Source organism: Mustela lutreola, chromosome 10, assembly GCF_030435805.1.
Source record: "Mustela lutreola isolate mMusLut2 chromosome 10, mMusLut2.pri, whole genome shotgun sequence".
In the NCBI taxonomy this organism is placed as follows: domain Eukaryota; kingdom Metazoa; phylum Chordata; class Mammalia; order Carnivora; family Mustelidae; genus Mustela; species Mustela lutreola.
Genome location: NC_081299.1, coordinates 10,835,572 through 10,856,873, shown reverse-complemented (window position 1 = coordinate 10,856,873; position 21,302 = coordinate 10,835,572). Strand labels below are relative to the sequence as shown.

General features: G+C 53.3%; 1 protein-coding gene across 2 annotated transcripts; it reads left to right on the top strand.

Annotated features, from left to right (window-relative positions):
* Positions 1-1,218: 1,218 nt before the first annotated feature.
* Positions 1,219-20,922, top strand: CASP9 (caspase 9). 2 transcript variants are annotated; one of them, XM_059136679.1, is made up of 9 exons: positions 1,219-1,446; positions 4,644-5,037; positions 7,635-7,669; positions 8,570-8,746; positions 9,188-9,277; positions 10,446-10,593; positions 15,939-16,118; positions 16,746-16,855; positions 18,061-18,413. In XM_059136679.1, exons 1-9 carry the CDS (start codon positions 1,315-1,317, stop codon positions 18,106-18,108), a joined length of 1,314 nt encoding a protein of 437 aa, XP_058992662.1. In that variant the 5' UTR covers positions 1,219-1,314; the 3' UTR covers positions 18,109-18,413. The 2 variants fall into 2 exon arrangements, with proteins under 2 accessions (XP_058992662.1, XP_058992661.1); XM_059136678.1 differs by lacking the exon at positions 18,061-18,413 and adding an exon at positions 18,426-20,922 and having other exon boundaries at positions 1,221-1,446.
* Positions 20,923-21,302: the final 380 nt, after the last annotated feature.

Sequence of the window (21,302 nt, the reverse complement as noted above, 5' to 3'; positions counted from 1 at the left end):
GCGTCCTGGGATCGAGTCCCACATCGGGCTTCTTGCTCGGCGGGGAGCCTGCTTTTCCCTCTGCCTCTGCTGCCACTCTGTCTGCCTGTGCTCGCTCTCTCCCTCTCTCTCTCTGACAAATAAATAAAATCTTTAAAAAAATAAAAATAAAAAAAAATAAAAACATTTTTCTTTGTGTTTATCACAATACACTATTTTTTATTTCTTTATATTATCTTTTTCTATGTCTTATATTTGTTCATATTATCATCGTCTGTCTCCTCCCACTGGAATGTAAGCTTCTAAGGGTAGGGCCCTTTATTGTGTTCACCTAGATCTTCTCGGTGCCTGCGTAGACCTCAGCACAGGCAGGATCTTCACAAATATTTGTGGAATAAACGAATGAATGGGGCTGGGGTTTCGAGACTCAGAGAATGGATTCTAAGGTGGACTTGAGTCGGGTTCAGGTCTAAATTTTGACTGCCTTGTGCCTCTTACTACCTCTGGGATCTTGGACGAGACCACTTCCCTGAGCCCCGTCTGTAAGATGGGTGAAAGGAACACTTTTTGGTATATTCCTTTCGTAGGACTGTAGTCAAGGGAGATAACGCAACGTCAAGTGACTACCACAGTGGTTGAGACTTAGCAAATGCTCAATAAACAGGAGCAATTATTTTTGAAATGTGGACGTGAGCTGTACAAACTGCGAGTTCAGAGAGTAGATTTCTGCCAGTTTTGGATGTTTTCTCTCTCTCTTTTTTTTTTTTCTTTGTAGGCGGTACTAGGGTGGGAGGGAGGGCAGAGGGGGAATTTAAGACCTTGGCCGGATGAGACAGGCGAGTTTGGAACAGTAAACGACGACATCTGGGCACGGGCCTGGGGCAGGAAAATTAGTTTTATCACGGGTGGGAAGGGGGCTAGAGGACACCGTACCCGCGAGGGGCTTGAATGGGGCGGGACAGACCGTGGCTCCAGGTATGGGTGTCCCACTTACCAGCAGTGTGACCGCAGCCCGAGTTTTTGTAAAAGCCTTCTGGCTGGGGGTGGGCGGCGCGGACTGCAGAAGGGCTGGGGGGGCGGGGCAGAGAAGCGGGGTACGCCCTCGGGGCGGGGCGGCGGCACGGGGGTGTGTCCTGTGGGCGGGGCGCGGAGGCTGGGGCGGAGGTGGTGCGGTGGCGGGGCCTGGGGGCGGGACCCACGGGGCCCAGGGGGAATGCGGGGGCGGGGCTCAACGCGGGGGCCGGTCCCAAGGCGGGTCCTGGGTGGTGGGCGGAGCGCAGCGGCCGAGGCCCGGAAGCGGACCGAGGCCGCCCGGGTTCCCGCTATCTGGCTGCCATGGACGAGGCGGACCGGCAGATCCTGCGGCGGTGCCGGGTGCAGCTGGTCAACGAGCTGCAGGTGGCCCCGCTTTGGGACGTTCTGCTGACCCGCCAGCTCTTTACGCCCGCCATGATCGAGGACATTCAGGTGCGCCCAGTTTCCCGCTCCGCGCGCAGACTTCACGTCCCAGCTGGGGTCAGGGGGGCCGCGCGGAGAGGGTTGCTGAAGCCTCAGGATGACTTTAAGGCCGAGCTCCCGCTCTTTCCTTCCGATCTGTGCCCCCAGTACCCATCCCCTTCGGGGAATCATCCTGTGGGAACCCCCTTTTACCTCGCGGCGTTGAGCCCACTGGTTCGTCCAGCGGAACCGTGCCATCCCAAACGCCTTTTCCAGGGTTGGAGAGAGTGATTCCCCGCCCCGCCCCGCCAGCAGGCCCTGTTGGCTGCAGCAGCAGTGTGTTTATGCCCGGGAAGGAGGCCTGTGTTGTTCCTTTTAGCGTGGAGATTCAGGGCACTCATCTGGAGGGGATGGGTCACACTCCCTGGGACTGTGTCCCTGGCTAAGCCACTGATCGTCTTTGAACATTAATTTCCTGGACTCTGAACTGGGTTACAACGGTAGTAGCGTGCGAACCAAATGAGCTAATGGATGTGGAACTCTAAGGGCAGGTGCAGAGCCAGGGCCTACCTGCCTGTGCCCTGCCCACTTTGGCCATCCTCTCCTGTGCTAAGTTTATGTTTCCTAAGGGGTTTTGGAGGTGATGGGCCTGATGCAGGGAATGGAGAAAATAAATATGCGAGGTTCTTTTTTAAAGCAGGGGGTGTCCAGGAGGTATTTCCTACCCCGAGGTGTGAGTGGCTTTCCGGAGGCCCCTGCCCTGGGGGCTGCTTGCAGACCGAGTGTCTGTTTCCTCCATCATCCAGGAGCTTGACCTGACCTAGTGAGGAAGTCTTTAATAGGATAAGGTCATATGAAAAATTATCAGTGAATAATAATAAATTTAAAGAAGTCTAATGGGCATCTGCTCTGTGGCCTGTACTAAAGAGTGGAAATGGTTGAAGGCCATCGCTGTGCCTTCAGATACAAATGCAGATGCCCAGAGAGGCCCAATGGGTGGACATTGCAGTGGGCAGCCCCCCAGCTCCGGCTCAGTATGGTCATTCCAGAATGCTGGCCCTGTGTTGCCAGGTGTTTTTTTTTTTTTTTTTTTTTAAAGATTTTATTTATTTATTTGACAGACAGAGATCACAAGTAGGCAGAGAGGCAGGCAGAGAGAGAGGAGGAAACAGGCTCCCCACTGGGCAGAGAGCCTGATGCGGGGCTCCATCCCAGGACCCTGGGATCATGACCTGAGCTGAAGGCAGAGGCTTTAACCCACTGAGCCATCCAGGCGCCCCTGTTGCCAGGTTTTTAAAGAGAAGCTGAAAATTCTGATTTTGATGTTAAATTCCCTGATTTTAAATGTTAGTGACAAATTCAGCTTTTTATTTTATTTTTTTACTTATTTTTAAAAGATTTTATTTATTTGACAGAGAGAGAAATCACAAGTAGGCAGAGAAGCAGGCAGAGAGAGAGGGAAGCAGACTCCCTGCTGAGCAGAGAGCCTGATGCAGGCCTCGATCCCAGGATCCTGAGATCATGACCTGAGCCGAAGGCAGAGGCTTAACCCACTGAGCCACCCAGGTGCCCTAAATTCAGATTTTTAAAAGAACATCACGTGAATGACAAGGCCACCATTTTGCCACACCTGGTTTGGCTGAGCCACATGGATCTAGGTCCTCATCCTGGCTTTGTTACATATTAGCAAGTTGCAGTGCCTTTCTGGGACTCAGTTTCCCTCATCCTTAAAGTGGGGATAATTGTAATTTTACCCCTTAAGGTTGTTGAGGGAGACTAGATGAAATGATGCATTTAACGCAGCATCTGTCTTACTGTGAGTGTTCTGTAAAATGTTGAGAGAAAGGCCCGTAGCTATCTGTTTTGTTAGTGAGGATTATCTTTTCAGTGACATTATCGGTCTGTGCTGTTCAGTATAGTAGCCGTTAGCCACTATGTGGCTATTTAAGTGTAAGTCTGAAGTAATTAATACTAAATAGAATAGAAAATTCTGTTCCTCAGTTGTTGGACCCCAGTGCTCAGGAGCCATGTTGGTTAATGCCGGCCATCTTGGTCAGCACAGGTGAAGAATATTTCCATCATCATAGAAAGTTCCCTTGGACAGTGCTGCTGTAGGACATTGGAGCCCAGGGTGGGTCTCATTCCTGTAGATCCTGAGGAACTTGGCCAGAGCTGGGTCTCAAAGACAATGAGCAGACAAGCTTGTTCCTTCTTTTCCGTGTCAGTGACCAGCCCCCGCATCCTGACACCCATTAACCTCAACCCTTCCTGCACCTTACGATCCACCTGGTGAGTGCCCACATCCTGTGCTTTCTCCTTCTTGATTTTTCTGTTCTGTCCACTCACTTCCCCATTCCTGCGGCACCATCTTTGCCACTACCTGACCTGGCTGTGGCTCATTCCCTTCAGTTGTCCACCCTGCCCCTGGAGTAATTTTTCTAAAAGGCAGATCTGACTCTGTCACTTTCTTTCTCTCTCTCTCTCTTTTTTAAAAAATATTTTATTTATTTATTTCTTTGACAGAGAGAGCGAGATCACAAGTAGGCAGAGAGGCAGGCAGAGAGAGAGGGGAAAACAGACTCCCTGCGAGCAGAGAGCCCGATGCGGGGCTTGATCCCAAGACCCTGAGATCATGACCTGAGCCGAAGGTAGAGGCTCAACCTACTGAGCCACCAGAAGCTCCTCACAGCTGTCTTGGTGTGCGCACACAAAGGCCTCACCCCACACCACTGTCTCCCATTCCAGCTTACATTTCTCATTTCTCTGAATTCACTCTTCACTTCCTAATGTTCTCTGGGGTCTCAGCAAAGCTTTACATCCCCTGCTGGAGGCCTCCCTGGCTTCCCAAATCTGAGTTGGATTCCCCTGGACCCTCTTAGGCTCATGTGCTTTCCTACCTGACACTTCTCTCTTTGCTGTGTCACTGTTGATTCATGTGTTTGCAACCCCCGCTAGATAACTGCTTCTTGAGGATTGATACTGGCCACTGCTGTATTTTCAGCACTTAGCACAATGTTGGACTCATCAGAGATGCCTCCAAAATACTGAATGAATAGATAAGCAAAGGCTGGCATGTGGCACACACTCAGTGTAACTGCATGCAGAAGTTTTGTGCACATGCCAGATTGTTTAGACTTATGCTAGATGGGAAATGGGGGTGGGGGGGACAAAGTGAGAGTCACAGGACATTGTGTGGATAATAGTGCCATGTCTTTCTTTCCAAACAGCATGCAGGCTCAGGGTCTCGGAGCGATCAGGCCAGGCAGCTCGTCATAGATCTAGAGACCCGAGGGAGTCAGGCCCTTCCTTTGTTCATCTCCTGCTTAGAGGACACAGACCAGAACAAACTGGCTTCAGTCCTGAGAGCGCTTCGGCAAGCGGAAAAGCAGAATCCAGAGGTCATCAGACCACAGGACCCCATGCCTGTGGTGGTTAGAGCATTGGGCCTCACACCAGAGGATCTCAGAGGGAAGCAAGGTCCATCAAAGGCGACTCCCGGAAAACTTGCTCCAGTGGTGCTGGGGCCTGAGCAGCTCTGGCCAGCCAAGCTCAGGCCAGAGGTTCTCAGACCAGAGATGCCCAGGCCAGTGGACAGTGGCTCTGGACGATTCAGTGATGTATGTGAGTACCAAGAGAGTGGTTGGTGGGTAGTTGGACCTATGAGGTTAGTGAGCTTGGATATCCAGATCTCTCCCCAGGTGTGGGAAGTTCTCAGCCATTATTTTTCTAAATAAGCTTGCTGCCCCTTTCTCCCTCTCTTCCTTCTTCTGGGACCCCGATACTGCATAGACGTTTCTTTTCAAGATAACCCATAGTTCATGTAGGCTTTCTTCATCTTTTTTGTTCTTTTCTCTTTGTTCTCTGATGACAATTTCAAAAGACTTGTCTTCTACATCGCAGATTCTTTTTTCTGCAGGATCGGGTCTGATACTGATGCTCTGTTGCATTTTTAATTTGATTCATGGCATCCTTCGGCTCTAGAATTTCTGTTCGGTTCTTTTTTTTTTTTTTTTTAAGATTTTTTATTTATTTATTTGACAGAGAGAAATCACAAGTAGATGGAGAGGCAGGCAGAGAGAGAGAGGGAAACAGGCTCCCTGCTGAGCAGAGAGCCCGATGCAGGACTCGATCCCAGGACCCTGAGATCATGACCTGAGCCGAAGGCAGCGGCTTAACCCACTGAGCCACCCAGGCGCCCCTGTTTGGTTCTTTTTTAATGATTTCTATCTCTTTTGTTCATGTGTTATTTTCCTGATGATGTTGAATTGTCTTTGTGTGTACTCTTGTAGCTTACTGAGCTTCCTCAAGACTGTGATTTTGAATTCTTTGTCAGGCACATTGCAGGTTTCTATTCTCAGGGGACAGTTTCTGGAAAATTATTGTACTCCTTTGGTGGTGTCCTATTTCCTTGATTTCTCATGTTTCTTGAAGTCATGTGTTGGCTTTGCATTTGAAGGAGGAATCATTTGAAGGAGTCGCAGCCTCCGGGCAACCTGGTTGAAGACGGGTCCTCCCCTGTGTCTCCTGGACTTTAGCTTCCTCGTCCAGACAGCAGGAAGGGGATCCCCTCCTCGGGTCACTGTGAGGAGTGAATGAGCCGTGCCCGAGCCCAGCACCTTATTGCCAGGAACGGTGGCTCTTGTGACTGTCAGGGTGGTCCTTATGGCAGTGTTGGCCACGGGATCAGGGGAAGTGCTCTGCCCAGGTGGACGTGAATGCTTTTCTGGCATGGCTTTAGAACTCTTGAGAGAATAGTTCCCAGCGAGGGGCCCCAGCCCTCTGTGAGCAATGAATGGCACAACTGTGGGATCACGCGAATAGGCTCCAGGACCTCTCACCTTGCACAGCAACTCAGAGATAGCCACCAAGTTCTCTTTGTTTAAGAAGAAGAAAAATCTGGGGCACCTGGGTGGCTCAGTAGGTTAAAGCCTCTGCCTTCGGCTCAGGTCATGATCCCAGGATCCTGGGATCGAGCCCCGCATCAGGCTCTCTGGTCAGCGGGGAGCCTGCTTCCTCCTCTCTCTCTCTGCCTGCCTCTCTGCCTACTTGTGATCTCTGTCTGTCAAATAAATAAATAAAATCTTAGAAAAAAAAGAAGAAGAAGAAGAAGTAGAAAAACCCTACTACCTTACAGGCTGGTGGTCAGTGCTCTTCTTGCTAATCAAAATGAAAACTCATTTGACACTGAAGGAAAAATCATCACCTTTACTCATATATTCATTCTGTAAATACTTGCTGAGGACTTTCTGGGTGCTGGGCTCCATGGGTTCTACAGAAGGAAGTGTCCACTCTCCTAGAGCTTTCCCTATGCCTTTCTGTTTTAGAATCTCATGTGAATGGAATCACGTCATGTGTACTCGTCTGTCTCCTTTCCTTGGCTTAACAACACAGCGTTGTACGTGTCTGTACCTTGTTCCTTTTAGGCTGTGGAGCATTCCCATGTATGGCTTTTTTCCTAAATTGTTTATCCATCAACTTGTTGAGGAACATTTGTATTGTTTCTAGTTCTGGGCATTAAGACTACAGGGCTTTAGGGGCGCCTGGGTGGCTCACTTGGTTAAACATCTGCCTTCAGCTCAGGTCATGATTCCAGAGTCCTGGGATCAAATTTTGCACTGGGCTTTCTCCTCAGTGGGGAGCCTGCATCTCCCTCTCCCTCTGCTTGCCTCTCTGCCTACTTGTGATCCCTCTCTCTCTCTCTGTCAAATAAATAAAATCTTAAAAAAAAAAAAGTAATGCTTCAGTGGGGTTGCCTGGGTGGCTCCGTCGGTTAAGCATCTTACTTCAGCTTCGATCATGATCTTGGGGTTCTGGGATCGAGCCCTGCATTGGGCTCTGCACTCGGCGGGGAGTCTGCTCCTCCCTTTCCCTCTCCCACTGTTCCTCCTCCCCGCTGTGCACGCGTGCCCTCTGTCTCTCCAATAAATAAATAGAATGTTTAAGGAAAAAAAGGAATGAGGCTTCAGTGATCATCCACAGCCCAGTTGTTTTCTGCTCACGCACTCATTTCTCTTGTGACCTGGGAATGGAATTGCTGGTCAGAGGGTAGGTGTGTGTTCAACCTCCCTGGAGACTTCTGAGCTGTTCTGCAAGGTGGCCATGCCCCTGGTCTCCCACTAGCACTGCCTGATGTTCCCCCAATTCTTGCTCTTTTATACTCAGAGACCCTTGCCCCGCCCCTGTTGGGCCAGCCATTCATGTCTTCTCTCTTTCTCCAGGTGCTCCGGAGATTTCCAAGCAAAATGCTGATTTGGTGAGTCTTCTTGTGACCTGGAGCCAGCTGCCTTGGCTTTGGGCTCTTCTGCTCTACACATCCCAGGTCCTTCCCTCTGCAGCTGTTCCAGGAGCCCAGGGAACCAAGCTCAGCTGGCGGGAGGGTCCCAGGTCCTCTACAGCTTCCCGACGCTGGCACAGCTCTTCCCGGAGCCGACTGTCCAAGCCTCCCTGCTCTTCCCTTGACTGTGAAGTCGGGGGCTCAGACCGCACGTGAGGCGGCTCTCAGAATCGGCTGTGCGACCGAGTCACTCTCACTCACAGCACTTGTTGTGTGAGTCCTGCGTGCCGGTCCTGGGCTCCATGCCGCGATCCTGGGAGTGGACCCCTTGTGTTTCTAGTCCTTGTGCTAGACCGTCAGCCTAGCAGAGGCCACGTACACAAAGAAATAACCTCAGTCTAAATGGTGTTAAGGACTGTGACAAAAAGGACGGGCTGCTGTGAGGGAGGATTCCTGGGGCCCCGGGGAGCCTGGCTGGGAAGTGGTGTCCGTCCTGAGGGCTGGCCGGGCCACGGGTCTGTCTGCTGCAGGGGCCACCCACGCGGTTCTCGGGGGCTCCCCTGGATGGACAGTCTGTCCGATCCTTTTAGGGAGAATGCCTCTGGGTGTTGGATTTCTTAGCTGAGTGCTGCTGTGGGAACTGTCTTCTCTCCCAGGTTCGCTCTCGTGTGCCCTCCCGCACACGCTCATGCCTGTCTGGGTTGCAGTCTGTGTGCTTTTGCCCCAGAATGCCCAGTGTAGACGCTGCTGCCCTGTTAGAGGGCGGGCAGACCCCTCTCCCGTCCCCTCTCTCCAGAATACATGAAAACCAGGGGCTCGCCTTCTCTCCTGACGGGGGCAGCGAGTGCCCTGCTGATACTGGTCCCTGTGCTTGGGCAGGCCTACGCCCTGAACGCTGACCCCTGCGGCCACTGCCTGATCATCAACAATGTGAACTTCTGCCTGGAGTCGAGGCTCACGGCCCGCACCGGCTCCAACATCGACTGTGAGAAGCTGCGTCAACGCTTCCACTTGCTGCATTTCATGGTGGAGGTGAAGTGCGACCTGACGGCCAAGGTAGGGTCGAGGTCCACGGGGAGAGGAGGGGCAGGGTGGGGCAGGGTCCCGAGACCCACCCGATGAAGCCCAGCGACTCCCCGAGATGAGCCCTGAAGACTGGAGCACCCAGCAGGGGCAGCGTGGCTCCGGGGGCTCCCAGGTCAGGTCGCAGCCTCCGGGCGACCTGGTTGAAGATGGGTCCTCCCCTGTGTCTCCTGGACTTTAGCTTCCTCGTCCAGACAGCAGGAAGGGGATCCCCTCCTCGGGTCACTGTGAGGAGTGAATGAGCTGTGCCGGAGCCCAGTACCTTATCGCCAGGAACGGTGGCTCTTGTGACTGTCAGGGTGGTCCTTACGGCAGTGTTGGCCACGGGAGCAGGGGAAGTGCTCTGCCCAGGTGGGCCCAGCATGGGGACCCGATCCGTCCGTGTTCTGCCTTATCTGCCACCTTCTCTTGTAGCAAATGGTCCAGGCTTTGGTGGAGCTGGCGCGGCGGGACCACAGCGCCCTGGACTGCTGCGTGGTGGTCGTCCTCTCCCACGGCTGTCAGGTAGAGGTGCTGGCTCCTTGGGCAGTGACCCCCGAATTGCTGAGCTGAGAGGCCATGACAGAGCCCCGGTCTTTCCTGGGTCCCGGCTTTGTGGGAAGAGCTACGGGGCCCTGTCTTTCCCCTGTTGGCTTCCTGGGAGCCATCTGGCCTTCTGAGGAGTTGAAATCTCGTCTGGGAGGGTGCTGTGTTCCTGGGAGAAGCCATCTGGGAGAGAGGGGGAAGGAGGTTCTGCTCACCAGAGCTCCCACCCTGGATTTCGTTCAGGGCTGGGCATAGCACACAGGAGCTCCCAGCTCCTCCCTCCGTCCTGCTCGCCGTGGTCCCAGGTCCTTTGCTGGATGTCCGGACGCTGGGATCCACTCTGGGCTTGGCCATTAATGTGCTGGGTCATTGTGGCCCTGCCCCTCTCCGTGCCTGGGCCTCAGGTCCCTCACTCATCTTTTCATGTGAGGGTTGGACAGATCAGAAAGGAGGCCTGTGGTCCCGCAGAGGGTTGCATCGTGTTTTCAAAATTGGGAACTTTGTCATAGAGAGAGGAAAACCACAGTGGTCTGGCCTTACTAGGCCACATCCTCACAGAGCGAAACTCCGGCCTGTAGCTGGGCAGGGACTGCCCCCTTTTCATTCGTGGTGTGAGCCCCAGACCAACAGCACGGTCTTCACCAGGAACTCAAGAGAAATTAGACTCTCAGGCCTGGCCCAGACCTCTTCATGGAGAGCCTGCACTTTGACAGGACCCCACATGCAGAAAGTCTGAGAAGAACAGAACAGTGGTTCTCAGTGCTCAGCTGCATCAGAGGCTCCTGAAAGACCATATTGCTGGTCCACACCACCAACGTTTTGAGTTTGGTCTGGGGGAGCCCAGGACTCAGGAAGCCTTATGGGTTCCTGGGTGATGCTGATGCCACTGGTCCAGGGACCACAGTTTGAGGAACACCGATCTAGAAGAAGCTGGCTGCACTCTCCAGTTAGGCGGTTTTAGGCACGTGAGTCAGAGACCTCCGGAAGGTAGATTGGCTGGACCCATCCAGAACCATCCTCTGTCTGAGTCAGGCTTGTGCCCCTTGCTGGGACCTTCTAAACGCTTGGCCCCACAAAGCCACTGGAGAGTGTGTTGGATTCTTACCCCGGCTCTTTGGTTTTGTAACCAGGATTCTTGGTCTCCTAGGCCAGCCACCTCCAGTTCCCAGGGGCTGTTTATGGCACGGACGGATGTCCTGTGGCCATCGAGAGAATTGTGAACATCTTCAATGGAGCCGGCTGCCCCAGCTTGGGAGGGAAGCCCAAGCTCTTCTTCATCCAGGCCTGCGGTGGGGGTAAGCAGGTCCTCAGTCTCCCCGCGGATGACTCCAGTGGGAGGAGCCGCCCCCGCCGATGCCCAAGGGGTCCGACCGGGCAGTCAGAGGGTCCCAGACATGGCCCCTGTGGTCAGAGGGTCCCAGACATGGCCCCTTTGCCCGAACGGCAGCTCCTGCCTTTGTCTCAATGAGGCCTCAGCTTTGTCTGGCCTGTGGAAGTTAGAGCCTCTGAGCTTCAACTCCAGAGATTTGGCAATGACAAAGCAGCGGAGAGAAAAAAAACCTCTTTCATTTTCCTTATCATTCCTTCAACCTGCCTCAACTAGACCCTCTTTCTACTGTCCCAGAGAAAGGGAGGCCAGAGCCAAATGACTAGAATTCCCAAGGGCCCAGGTATTGGAGATTTCAGTAATATTATGTGTGTGTGTGTGTGTATATATATACACATATGTATGTGTATATATTTATATAAACATATATACAAACATATGTATATATATATATATTTTTTTCTTTTTTAAGAAAGAGAGCACATGAACAGGGGGTGGGGAGGGGCGGAGGGAGAGGGAGACAAGGAAACTCCCCGCTGAGTGGGGAGCTGGACGTGGGGCTCGATCCCAGGGCCCTGAGAGCACAACCTGAGCCGAAACCTAGAGATGGACGCTTGCTTAGCTCGCGGAGCCCCCGGGCGCCCCAGCAGCATATTCTTCTGAATGTGTTCATCTGTCCCATATTGTTCCACGTTGGTGGGGTCAGGTGAGGGGGCGTGGGTTGTCTAGGAGAGTAGGCTCTGTCACATGACATCTGATAAGTGTTTATTGAGTAAAAATTACTGGGAGCTGTGATACCCGGCTGTGCGTTAGGTGCTAGGGAGACAGTGTCTCTGACCCCTGGAATTTATAATCTGACTGGAATTGCATCAGGTCACGGTCGTGACCCATGCTCGTAACTTGACCGTGAGTGACTCGGAATGCCAGGTTCCGTCTTGGTGGTTCCTTGCTTCCTACACAATCATGGGCTGGTTCATCTCTAGAAGCCTTGGCAAGTGGGGATAAGAACAGAGCCTCCTAGCGTCGCTATGAAATATCTTGCATATTACAGCACTTAACACGGTGCCTGGTTCATTCTTGTAGCTGCAGACCTGGACTCTCCCCGTCCCCCTGGCCCCAGAGGACCCCGTGTCGCCTAGGAGCCCCCTGCCCCCCGTCCCCAGCACAGTTACCTCAGAGTTATGGTAAGAGGAAGGTGGAAAGGCTGCTGCTCTTGGGGTTGTAGAAATCTGCTCCCACTCATCGTTTTTATTATGGTCCCCAAGGTAGTCAGCCGATGTTCTTGCTCTGAAGCAAATGATTCTTCCTTCTTTTTTTTAAAGAATTTTTCTTTAAAAGATTTTATTTATTTATTTGACAGACAGAGATCACAAGTAGGCAGAGAGGCAGGCAGAGAGAGAGGAAGGGAAGCAGGCTCCCCGCTGAGCAGAGATCCCGACGTGGGGCTCAATCCCAGGACCCCGGGATCAGGACCCGAGCCGAAGGCAGAGGCTTTAACCCACTGAGCCACCCAGGTGCCCCTGGTTCTTCCTTCTTGTGTGAAGAGAGGGAAAGTTGAGGTGGGCAAGGGAACCATGGTCAAGGCTGAGCTGGGACACAGCTTGCTGGGAAGGTCACAGGTAGCTCGTCTCCCGGCTCGTTGCCTCATTGTCCCCTCTCAACAGCAGGGTCACTCTCCGGACTCCTTAGCTGGCCCACGAGGTCCGCAGCCTCTGTTCTGCCCTCACAGCGCTTTGTCCTTGTACTGAGATGGCCTCGCCCCCCGGTCAGCTCTTCTGGGGGCAGGACCAGGCCTGTCTGCCCCTCAGCCAGGTCCCCCCAGCCTGGCATAAAGCCCACAGCATGGTTGCATCTTCTGTGGATCCTATCAAATGATTTTGAAATAGCAAATTTTTGAGCAAAATTTTAAATAATATTGATTCCCTTCACTAAAAACAAACCCCCCCAAAACAAAAGAAAACCCAACTCCGTGGAAACAGCAAGTTTTCAGAGCTGGAATGCGTGATTGCGAGGCTGCCTTTGGAACTGCGGTGCCTGCTCTGCCCCAGGCGGCCGTGGACCTTGTGTGCAACGCGGTGGCCACATGGGGGCGGTAGGGAGACCAAGAACAGAAACGCTGACCTGCCCACAATTTGGGTCCTTGGCCCTCCGAGTGTCCTCTTGTTTACAGGTGTTTGAACATCTGCCCTGGATTTTGGTGAATCTTGGGTTGCTTTTGCAAAATTCACTGTTGTTACAATTTCAAAGAGTTTTTAAATCCTTTGACAAGTCCTGTGTCCCTTCCATCAGAGGTAGGGCACGCCCCAAGGCAGGGACACACGTCTCGAAGTTGGTGGTGCTGGTGTGGCCTTTCGTGAGGGGGTAGCGTGATGTAGCATGACCCGGCCCCATGCACTTAGCCGGAGCCAAGCGGCGTCTGCCTGGCCAAGCTGTTCGTTTTGGCGCCGCCCCTCTTCAGACTTCCAGGGCTCATGCTGAGAAGGCAGAAGGGAGCAGTGTGCTGTGGGTTGTGGATTTTCCGTGTGGAGGGTTCAGCTCCTCCTCCCGCTGTGTTTATTCCTTTTTATTTATTTATTTATTTATTTATTTGAGATTTTATCTATTTATTTGACAGAGATCACAAGCAGGCAGAGAGGCAGGCAGAGGGAGAGGGAGAAGCAGGTTCCCCGCTGAGCAGAGAGCCCGATGCGGGGCTCGATCCCAGGACCCTGAGACCATGACCTGAGCCGAAGGCAGAGACTTAATCCGCTGAGCCAGCCAGGTGCCCCTGTGTATGTATTCTTAGGGGGAAGTGAGGGGAGTGAGTTTGCCTTAACTCTGACTCCTCCTCTGTCTCTCTCTTGTATTCCCCATTCAGATCCCACTGTGTCTTCTCCACTTTCCCCAGGCAGTCCCGCTGCCCCGCTCTGTCTCCTTGGGCTATTCCTACAGCTTCCCCCGCCGCAATGTCCCCGACCCCCGCCACCCCCATCTCAGGTCCCAGCCCCAGTTCCACTTCACGACATTCCCAGACACCCAGGGCACATTCCAGGATCTCGGCCAAGGAAACAACCCGAAGCAGGGACCTGAGGAAGCTGGAGACCAGCCCAGCTCTCACAGGTCTCAGAAGCCCTGGCTTTGCAGACTTGGGGGTCTCCATGGCAGAGGCAACATGTGTAGAGCAGAATCCTGGCCCCTGAAGGTCGGTTGTGAGAACAAAGACAGATTACCAGGTTTCTGAGTCAGATGCATGGGGCCAGAGGTCAGTAGATGTTGGGGCTATAACACGGGGTTGCCAGAACCATCTTTGTCCCGTCTCTGCCCCCTGCAGATGGGACCCCTGCTTCCCTGGGTGAACTGGGACTTCCTTCCCTCTTTGCTGTTTCCCATCACAGATCCAGCCACACAAACCCACCTGCTGTCCTGCCCAGGGTCTGCCTGTCCCTCTGCTTCCCCAACTAGGACCGTTCCCTCTCCCATCGGAGCCTGGGTCACAGTCACCTGCCCCAGAAACCATTCCCTAAGAGACCCTCTGGGCCACTCTGCTCTCTGTCTGCTTTTGCAGCTGCTTTCTCTCTGGCATAGCCCACTGTGCCCTGCAGGGATTCCCTGGAGCTTATCCCGGGAGACCTCCCACGTGTCACCACCCCGATGGCTCTGCTCTGGATTTGTATGTGGCCGGAGTCCTGCCCTCACCGCTCTGGTTTCCAGGTCTGCCACAGCTTTGGGGGGAATGCAGATTTTGAAACCGAGAAGAGAGAAAATGTGAGTGCAGCAGTCGTCCAGGATCTCGTGAGCCTGACACAGCAGTCTCGTTTCTGCCTCTTGCCCATGGATGGTGGCCCGTGGGCACAGTCTGCTTCTTCTCATTGTGCATTAGCCCATGAGCATTTCTTCACATCGTCACGGTCCTCATCACCGCTAGTTCAGATGGCTCCGTAACGTGCCGTTTTAGTGATCTGCGGTCACTAATCCATTCCCCTAATGCCAGCCGTTGAGGGGATATCCAATTTTTGGCTCCCGTGACCACAAATGTCTTTGCATAGAGGGTCTTGACATCACTTGGATTCTTTCCTGGGGAAAGTACAGGGTCAGAGGGTGGAAACAGTTTCCCAGATCCCGTGACCTATGGTTTGCTGCCTTTTCTGATTCCCTGCAAGGATCCGAGATAGCTTCGCAAGCACAAGTATTATAGTAGAACAAAATAACGAGGGTCGAAGCGGAGGCTCAAAGACTGGAGAAGAGTAAGACCCATTCAGCAGACGCGTGATGGACAGGAGGTGAGAGATGTCTGGAAGGAAATACGCCAATTGTTAACAGAGGCCGCCCCCCCTCCGGCCCGGAGAACAAGACCGAATAGTGCCACTTGTTTTTTAATGACATGAAGCCAATCATTTTAACCATTTCAGAGTATACAGTACAGTGAGTATACAGTGAGTTCTTGAGCACCCATCCCCAACCACATTCTAGAACTTTCTCATCGCTCTGAGTAGAAGCTACATACCCATCAGCACTCAGCTCCCACGCCCGCCTCCTCTCAGCCGCTGGCAGCGACTTGCCTGCTTGCTTCGCTGTGGGTTTGCCCGTTCTGGGCCTTTCCCATACACGGAACCAGCTGGCCTTTGGCATCTGCTTCTTGTGCTGGGCCAGTTTCCAGTGCCCATCCATGGTGCACCAGCGGCCAGCACTTCGTTCTTTTCCAAGCCAGAATGAAATCCCCCTGGATGTGTACAGCCCATTCTGTTTGTCTGTTCGCCTATTGTGGACACAGCTTTTCTCCACTGTTCGCCTGTTGTGAATAATGCAGTTGCTGTGCAAGGTTTTGTTGGAACACCGTTTTCAGTTCTCTTGGGTATAACTCTTGTAACTTGTTTTTACAGCTTTTTAAAAAAAATACTGCGCCCTGCCCTCCCCCCCCCCCCCCGCCCCTGCATTTTACCTAATGAATGTGTACAATGTTTGTCATAGTAAAAAGTAAAGGTTCAGGGGCCCCCGGGGGGCCCAGTTGGTTAAGCATCTGACTCTCGATTTTGGCTCAGGTCGTGATCTCAGGGTCGAGAGATGAAGCCCCGCATCAGGCTCCACGCTCAGTGGGGAGTCTGCTCGAGATTCTCTCCAGTTCCCTCTGCCCGTCCCCTGCTCGCCCCCACCTGTTAAATTAAAAGAAAGGCAAAGCTTCGGTTTCTGTTTCTTGTTGAAGTTTGCTCAGCCCTGGAACCCTGGCTGCAGAGGGAATCTGGTGGTCTCGGGCTGGGGCAGGCCGGCTGTCAGGAGCAGGAGCTTTGGCCTGTGGATGTCAGTGATGAGTGGTGTTTCTGTCTTTGGTTCCTGCAGAGCAGAAAGACCATGGGTTTGAGGTGGCCTCCGCTTCCCCCGAAGACAGGACCCCAGGCAGTGACCCCGAGTCAGACGCTGTCCCGTTCCAGGAAGGCCCAGGCCCCTGTGACCAGCCGGACGCCGTGTCTAGTTTGCCCACACCCAGTGACATTTTTGTGTCCTACTCCACCTTCCCAGGTGAGTGCGTCAGGAGAGCTCCTCCTCCCAGCCGGCGGGTCCCCTGCTCTGCTCTCCAAGCTGCTGCGCTATGAAGGAAAGACGTGGGTGTGGGTCTTGCCTCTCCCTCTTGCTGAGGGACCCTAAGCAAGTTCCTTGGCCTCTCCAAGCCTCAGCTCGGTGGACACAGGCGAGGTGCTGAGGAGGCAGAATTTAAGGGGGCACCTGCTCTTGGATTTGTAGGCCTCACTTGTCTCTCTTGTCTTGGCCCTGTCTCGGTCTTCTCATCTTTAAAATGGGGATAGCAGTCGCCCTCCAAGGGGCGTCCTGGGGATTCTCGAGGTGGGTAGTGCCTCGCTGAGATGGTGACTGGCACGTAGCAGGTGGGAACACGTTAGTCTCAGCCCTTGGGTGAGTCATTTGACTTCTCCGAGCCTTCTTCTCCTTGCTGGGAAAGCAGGAATCACGACCGGAGTCCCAAGGTGGCGGTGAGGGTGAGGTTAGGTCCTGACCGGGACAGCGGGCACAGATGTGGGCCGCTCCCGCGGGCCGTGTGAATGGGCCCAAGTCCAGAGGCGGCTCCAGCCTGCACATGGCGGGGGGTTGGGTAGGGCTCCCCAGTAAAGCTCAGCCTGTCTGCTTCTGCAGGCTTTGTTTCCTGGAGGGATACCAAGAGCGGCTCCTGGTACGTGGAGACCTTGGATGGTGTTTTTGAGCAGTGGGCTCACTCTGAAGATTTGCAGACCCTCCTGCTCAGGGTGAGTGTGGCCTCCATCGGGGGGAGGAGAGGGAAGGCTGCTGGGAGGGGCGCGCGTCGTGCTCGGGGGAAGGCGGGAGGGTCCAGCAGGGCCCCGGGCCCACACCAGAGGGTCCTCGTGCACCTTGGCTTGCCGGGAGAGTTGGTGCTTCTGCTTCTCTGAATTGCAAGGTGTTACTGTTACAGTGACGTTGGCCCATTCAGAGGGGGGCCTTCCTAGCTGCTCTGAGGTCCCAGACTGATGCTGGGATCTCTGCTGGCAGGGCCAGTCCTCAGGGCAGGGCAGGATGGAGCAGCGGCCAGAGCATGGCGTTCCTGAAGGCGGTCATGGGGCCTGCACCCTTCGCCCCACCGTGTACTCTTTCAGGCTTGATGCTCGAGAATTATGATTTCCTCAGTATATGCCCTTCTCAGGGCAGGGGGCCCGGTGAGAGAGCAGGGAACATGGCCTCATGCGTCCCCAGCCTCTCTCTGTGGAAGCCTGCTCAGAGCAGCTGCCTCCTCCACGGGTCTCAGAGTTCACATGGGCCTCTCCCACTTGCTCAGCTGTGCCATGAGAAGGGTCTAGAAGGGCTGGGACCATGCCTTCCTCCTGGGGAGGCTCTGGCTCTGTGCTTTGCAGAGCAGAGCCGAGGACAAAGGAAAAGCAAGTGAAGGACTTGAGGGGGCCCCGTGTGCCGTGGCTCTGGCCCGGTGACCTCAGAGGCAGTGGGGGGCTGTGTGGGGTTGGCCTGGGAGTCCATCAGGGCCTGATCCCTTCTCTGAACTTGTCCTTAAGCGAACCCCTCAATCTGATTGGAACTATGTGAATTTTTGAAGTTTGAAATTTTGAATTTTGAGTTTTCTAAACTTACACTGGAGATATTTTTCTTTAAACACTCTCCCTCCCAACTTGAGGAGACTGCAGGGTTGTGAGTAGTTCTTAAGCTTTTATGCATAGACGTATGTATTTATTGAAGTGTCGTCGACACACGTAGCATTCTGTGAGCTTCAGGCGAACAACACAGGAGCTGGCCATTCTGTACGTCACGCCGTGCTTACCACGATAAGTGTAGTTGCCCTCTGTCATCGTACAAAGTTATTACAGTATTATCGATATATTCTCTATGCTGTACTTTTCATGCCCGGAAGTTTCTACCTCTTAATCCCCTTCGCCTATTTTGCCCACCCCCCTACTGCCCGGCCCTGGAACATGGTTTACAACAGCTGAGATACGGAAGCAGCCCAAGCGTCCATCCACAGATGCGTGGATAAAGAAGATGAGGTATAGATACACATCGGAATATTACTCAGCCGTAAAAAAGGATGAACACTCTCTGTTTGGGACAGCATGGATGGAGCTAGAGGGTTATCAGGCCCCCAATATGAAATAAATTAGAGAAAGACAAACACAGTGTGGTTTCACTCATGTATAGAATCTAAAAGACAAAACCAACAGAGAGAAACAGACTCCTAGACACACAGTACAAGCTGGCACTGAGACGGGGCTGGGTCAGGGGCCATTCCGCACTCCCGCCCGTCTTCCTTCCATCGAGAGCGCTCACAGACCTCCCATGCTCATGTCTTCACAGGTCGCTAATGCTGTTTCGCAGAAAGGGATTTACAAACAGATCCCCGGGTGTTTCAATTTCCTCCGGAAAAAACTCTTTTTTAAAGTGTGATGAGGGCCAGGGCCCCTCCCCTGTTCACCTTGCTTTACTGTTCACTCCAAAACCTTCCTGCCCACGGAGGAGGAAGTGGCCTGGGCCCACAGCAGCTGAGGCCCCGTCTGTCCTACAGCCGTGGCTGTCATTCTTTAAAGGAGTTTGTGGCCCGTTGTGGGTCTACTCTTTCCTCACTGGAGGCCGACGGGCTCTTAGCAGCTTCCACGTTGGAGACGAATGACGGAAGACAGAGGAGGAGGTGCGGAAGACGGACAAGGACATCACAGGGTTCTTCCCAGCGGTCCTTTCTCCAGCCGGTGGCTGGGGCCTGTCATTCCACTGTCGTCACTAGAGAACGGCTTCTCAGCTTCAGTACTGTTGACATTTGGGGCCAGATAATCCTCTGTTGTGGGGCCATCCTGGGCGCCGGAGGGAGTTTAGTGGTGTCCCTGGTCTCTGCCAACAGACGCCTGTACATCTCTCCCTGAGTCATGACAACCAAAAATGTCTTCAGACATTGCCAGGTGTCCCCTGGTGGGACCCTGCTTGAGAACCACTGATTTGTAGGAAATTTCGGCTACAAACAAACGAGCATCTGTCTTAGCTCAGCAAGTTTGGGGCTACTGGAGTCTGGACAGCTGGAGTCTGTGAATCCTAAATGAAGTTCTAAGTTACCAATTTTTCTTATGTTCCAGTATTCTTAAAAAAAATTTTTAGGTGAATATGGACACTTTTTTTTTTTTTTTTTGGCCTATTGCCCCCCTCATTTTGTTCCAACTGTTTGTTTTTCCTTATAAAGGAGTTTTTTGCCTTTTTCTTTCTTTCTTTCTTTTTTTTTTTTAAAGATTTATTTGAGTGAGAGAGAGAGAGGGGGGAAGGGCAGACGGAGAGAAAGTCCCCAACAGACTCCACCCTGAGTGCGGAGCCCAACTCCAGGCTCAATCCTGTGACCCTGAGATCACGAGCCGAAACCAGGAGTCAGATTCTCAACTGACTGTGCCACCCAGGTGCCCCAGATTTTGGCTTTTTAAAAAAACGTCTCCCGGGGCGCCTGGGTGGCTCAGTGGATTAAGCTTCCACCTTCGGCTCAGGTCATGATCTCAGGGTCCTGGGATCGAGCTCTGCATCGGGCTCTCTGCTCAGCAGGGACCCTGCTCCCCAGCCCCCACACCGCCTGCCTGTCTGCCTACTTGTGATCTCTCTCTCTGTCATATAAATAAAATCTTAAAAAAAAAAGTCTCCCCATCTCTTACTTTATTTGAACCCCACCCCATCTCAGGAAGGTGCCTGGGCTGGGAGCTGTGTCCTCGGGACAGTGAGGTCACAGGTCAGGCCCCATCCCTGAGGTCTTGCCAGCTCTCCAGACCATGGCCAGTTTGGAGCTCTCAGGACGTGGGTGTGAGTCTTGTTTGCTGAAAACTCACCGAGATAGGGATTCATGGAGTTGCCATCTCATTATTATTTTCCTCCTGTGATCCTTCCAAGTCTCTCTAGTCGCTGGGACTTGTGGTGGTTTGTTATTTGGTCACCTGCGGGCCACGTCCAAATAAATAACCCGGTTGACCCAGCAGAGCAGAGCGAGGCTTGGCAGTTTCTGGCTTTCTCCCTCCTGAAATTCAGGCAAATCAGGTGGCCCTCTCTTGGGGATCCCTGGTGACCTTCAGCGGCACGGGATGTTACCACAGCTCTTCATGGACCTGCTGGGGGTTCTTAGCCTGAGGTGCTGTTTGGGGCTCAGGGCCATGGGCCTACAAACACCCAAACACCAGGAGCCGAATGTGTGCATGGGCAGGTGTTTCGATTTCATTTGTTTCTCAGGGGGATCAAGAGCCCCGAAAGGGTTAAGCCAGCGGTGGCGTATTTGCAAGGCACTGTGCTGCGTTGCTTTCAGAGGCCGGTTAGCGGTGTCCATGGAACCCTTCACCAGGCCAGCCCTGCCTCTCAGTGAGGCTGCTGGAGCTCCACAGACAGCGCAGGGGCTCAGCTCTCGTTGCGAGTGTGTGTGTCCGGCGGGTTCATGGCAGCCACGGGAGAGGGGGCGATAGGGGACGGATGACAATGTCACTCGTTATGGTCGTAATAAGGAATATTACTGAGCTGTCCCAAAGGATGACCTAGAGGGATGGACTGAGACATGAAATGTGATACCGTGCTCAGTGACGGCGTGAGAGTGAGATGCTATTTTTGGCTAGAAGATATTCTGTATGAACGTACACAGGTATATGATACAGGCATGTACGTAAAGTCCGGAAGACCATCCACCATGCTCTTAACAGTGACCATCTCTGGAAGGTGGGATCGGAGACGTAAAATGAGGGGGACTTTCCTGTTTTACTGGATACACTCCCATATTCTAATATTCTGACAAAGACTGTGTGTTACCTTCTCAAATAAAAATAAACATTCAGCTGGTGGCTGCTGAGAATGTGAGTGTTGCTGTCATTCCACAAACATTTGTTGAAAGGATGAAGGCCCTTGGCCACCTGTCCCCTGTCCCCACCCTGCTCGTGCGTGGCAGGTGCTCCCGGCTGCACACGGCACACCCCAGGCTGGGAGCACGGCAAGGTTTCAGCGGGGCCTCTGCAGCTGCTGGGGCAGCTTCCACCAGAAGACAGCTGCCTGCTTGGTTGTGCCAGTCCTGGAGCCCATTCCTGGGCACGTGTACCTGCTCTGGCTGCTGTCCCGAGAGCTGCGGGGGCGGGGGGGCCTCTGCCCAGCCTCCCCAAGCTTGCCTTCCCCGTTGATCTCTGACATCTGGCCATGCTTTCGGCTGTGGCCTGCTCTGTGGTGCCTCTGTCTGGCTCA

What these genes read in the sequence shown, in the direction of transcription:
- CASP9 (XM_059136678.1), top strand. Translation starts at nt 1,315, where the DNA reads ATGGACGAGGCGGACCGGCAGATCCTGCGGCGGTGCCGGGTGCAGCTG. An exon ending in CATCCAGGCCTGCGGTGGGG is followed by an intron (nt 10,594 to 15,938) that starts GTAAGCAGGTCC and finishes TGGTTCCTGCAG; the next exon opens with AGCAGAAAGACCATGGGTTT. An exon ending in GTCCTACTCCACCTTCCCAG is followed by an intron (nt 16,119 to 16,745) that starts GTGAGTGCGTCA and finishes CTGCTTCTGCAG; the next exon opens with GCTTTGTTTCCTGGAGGGAT.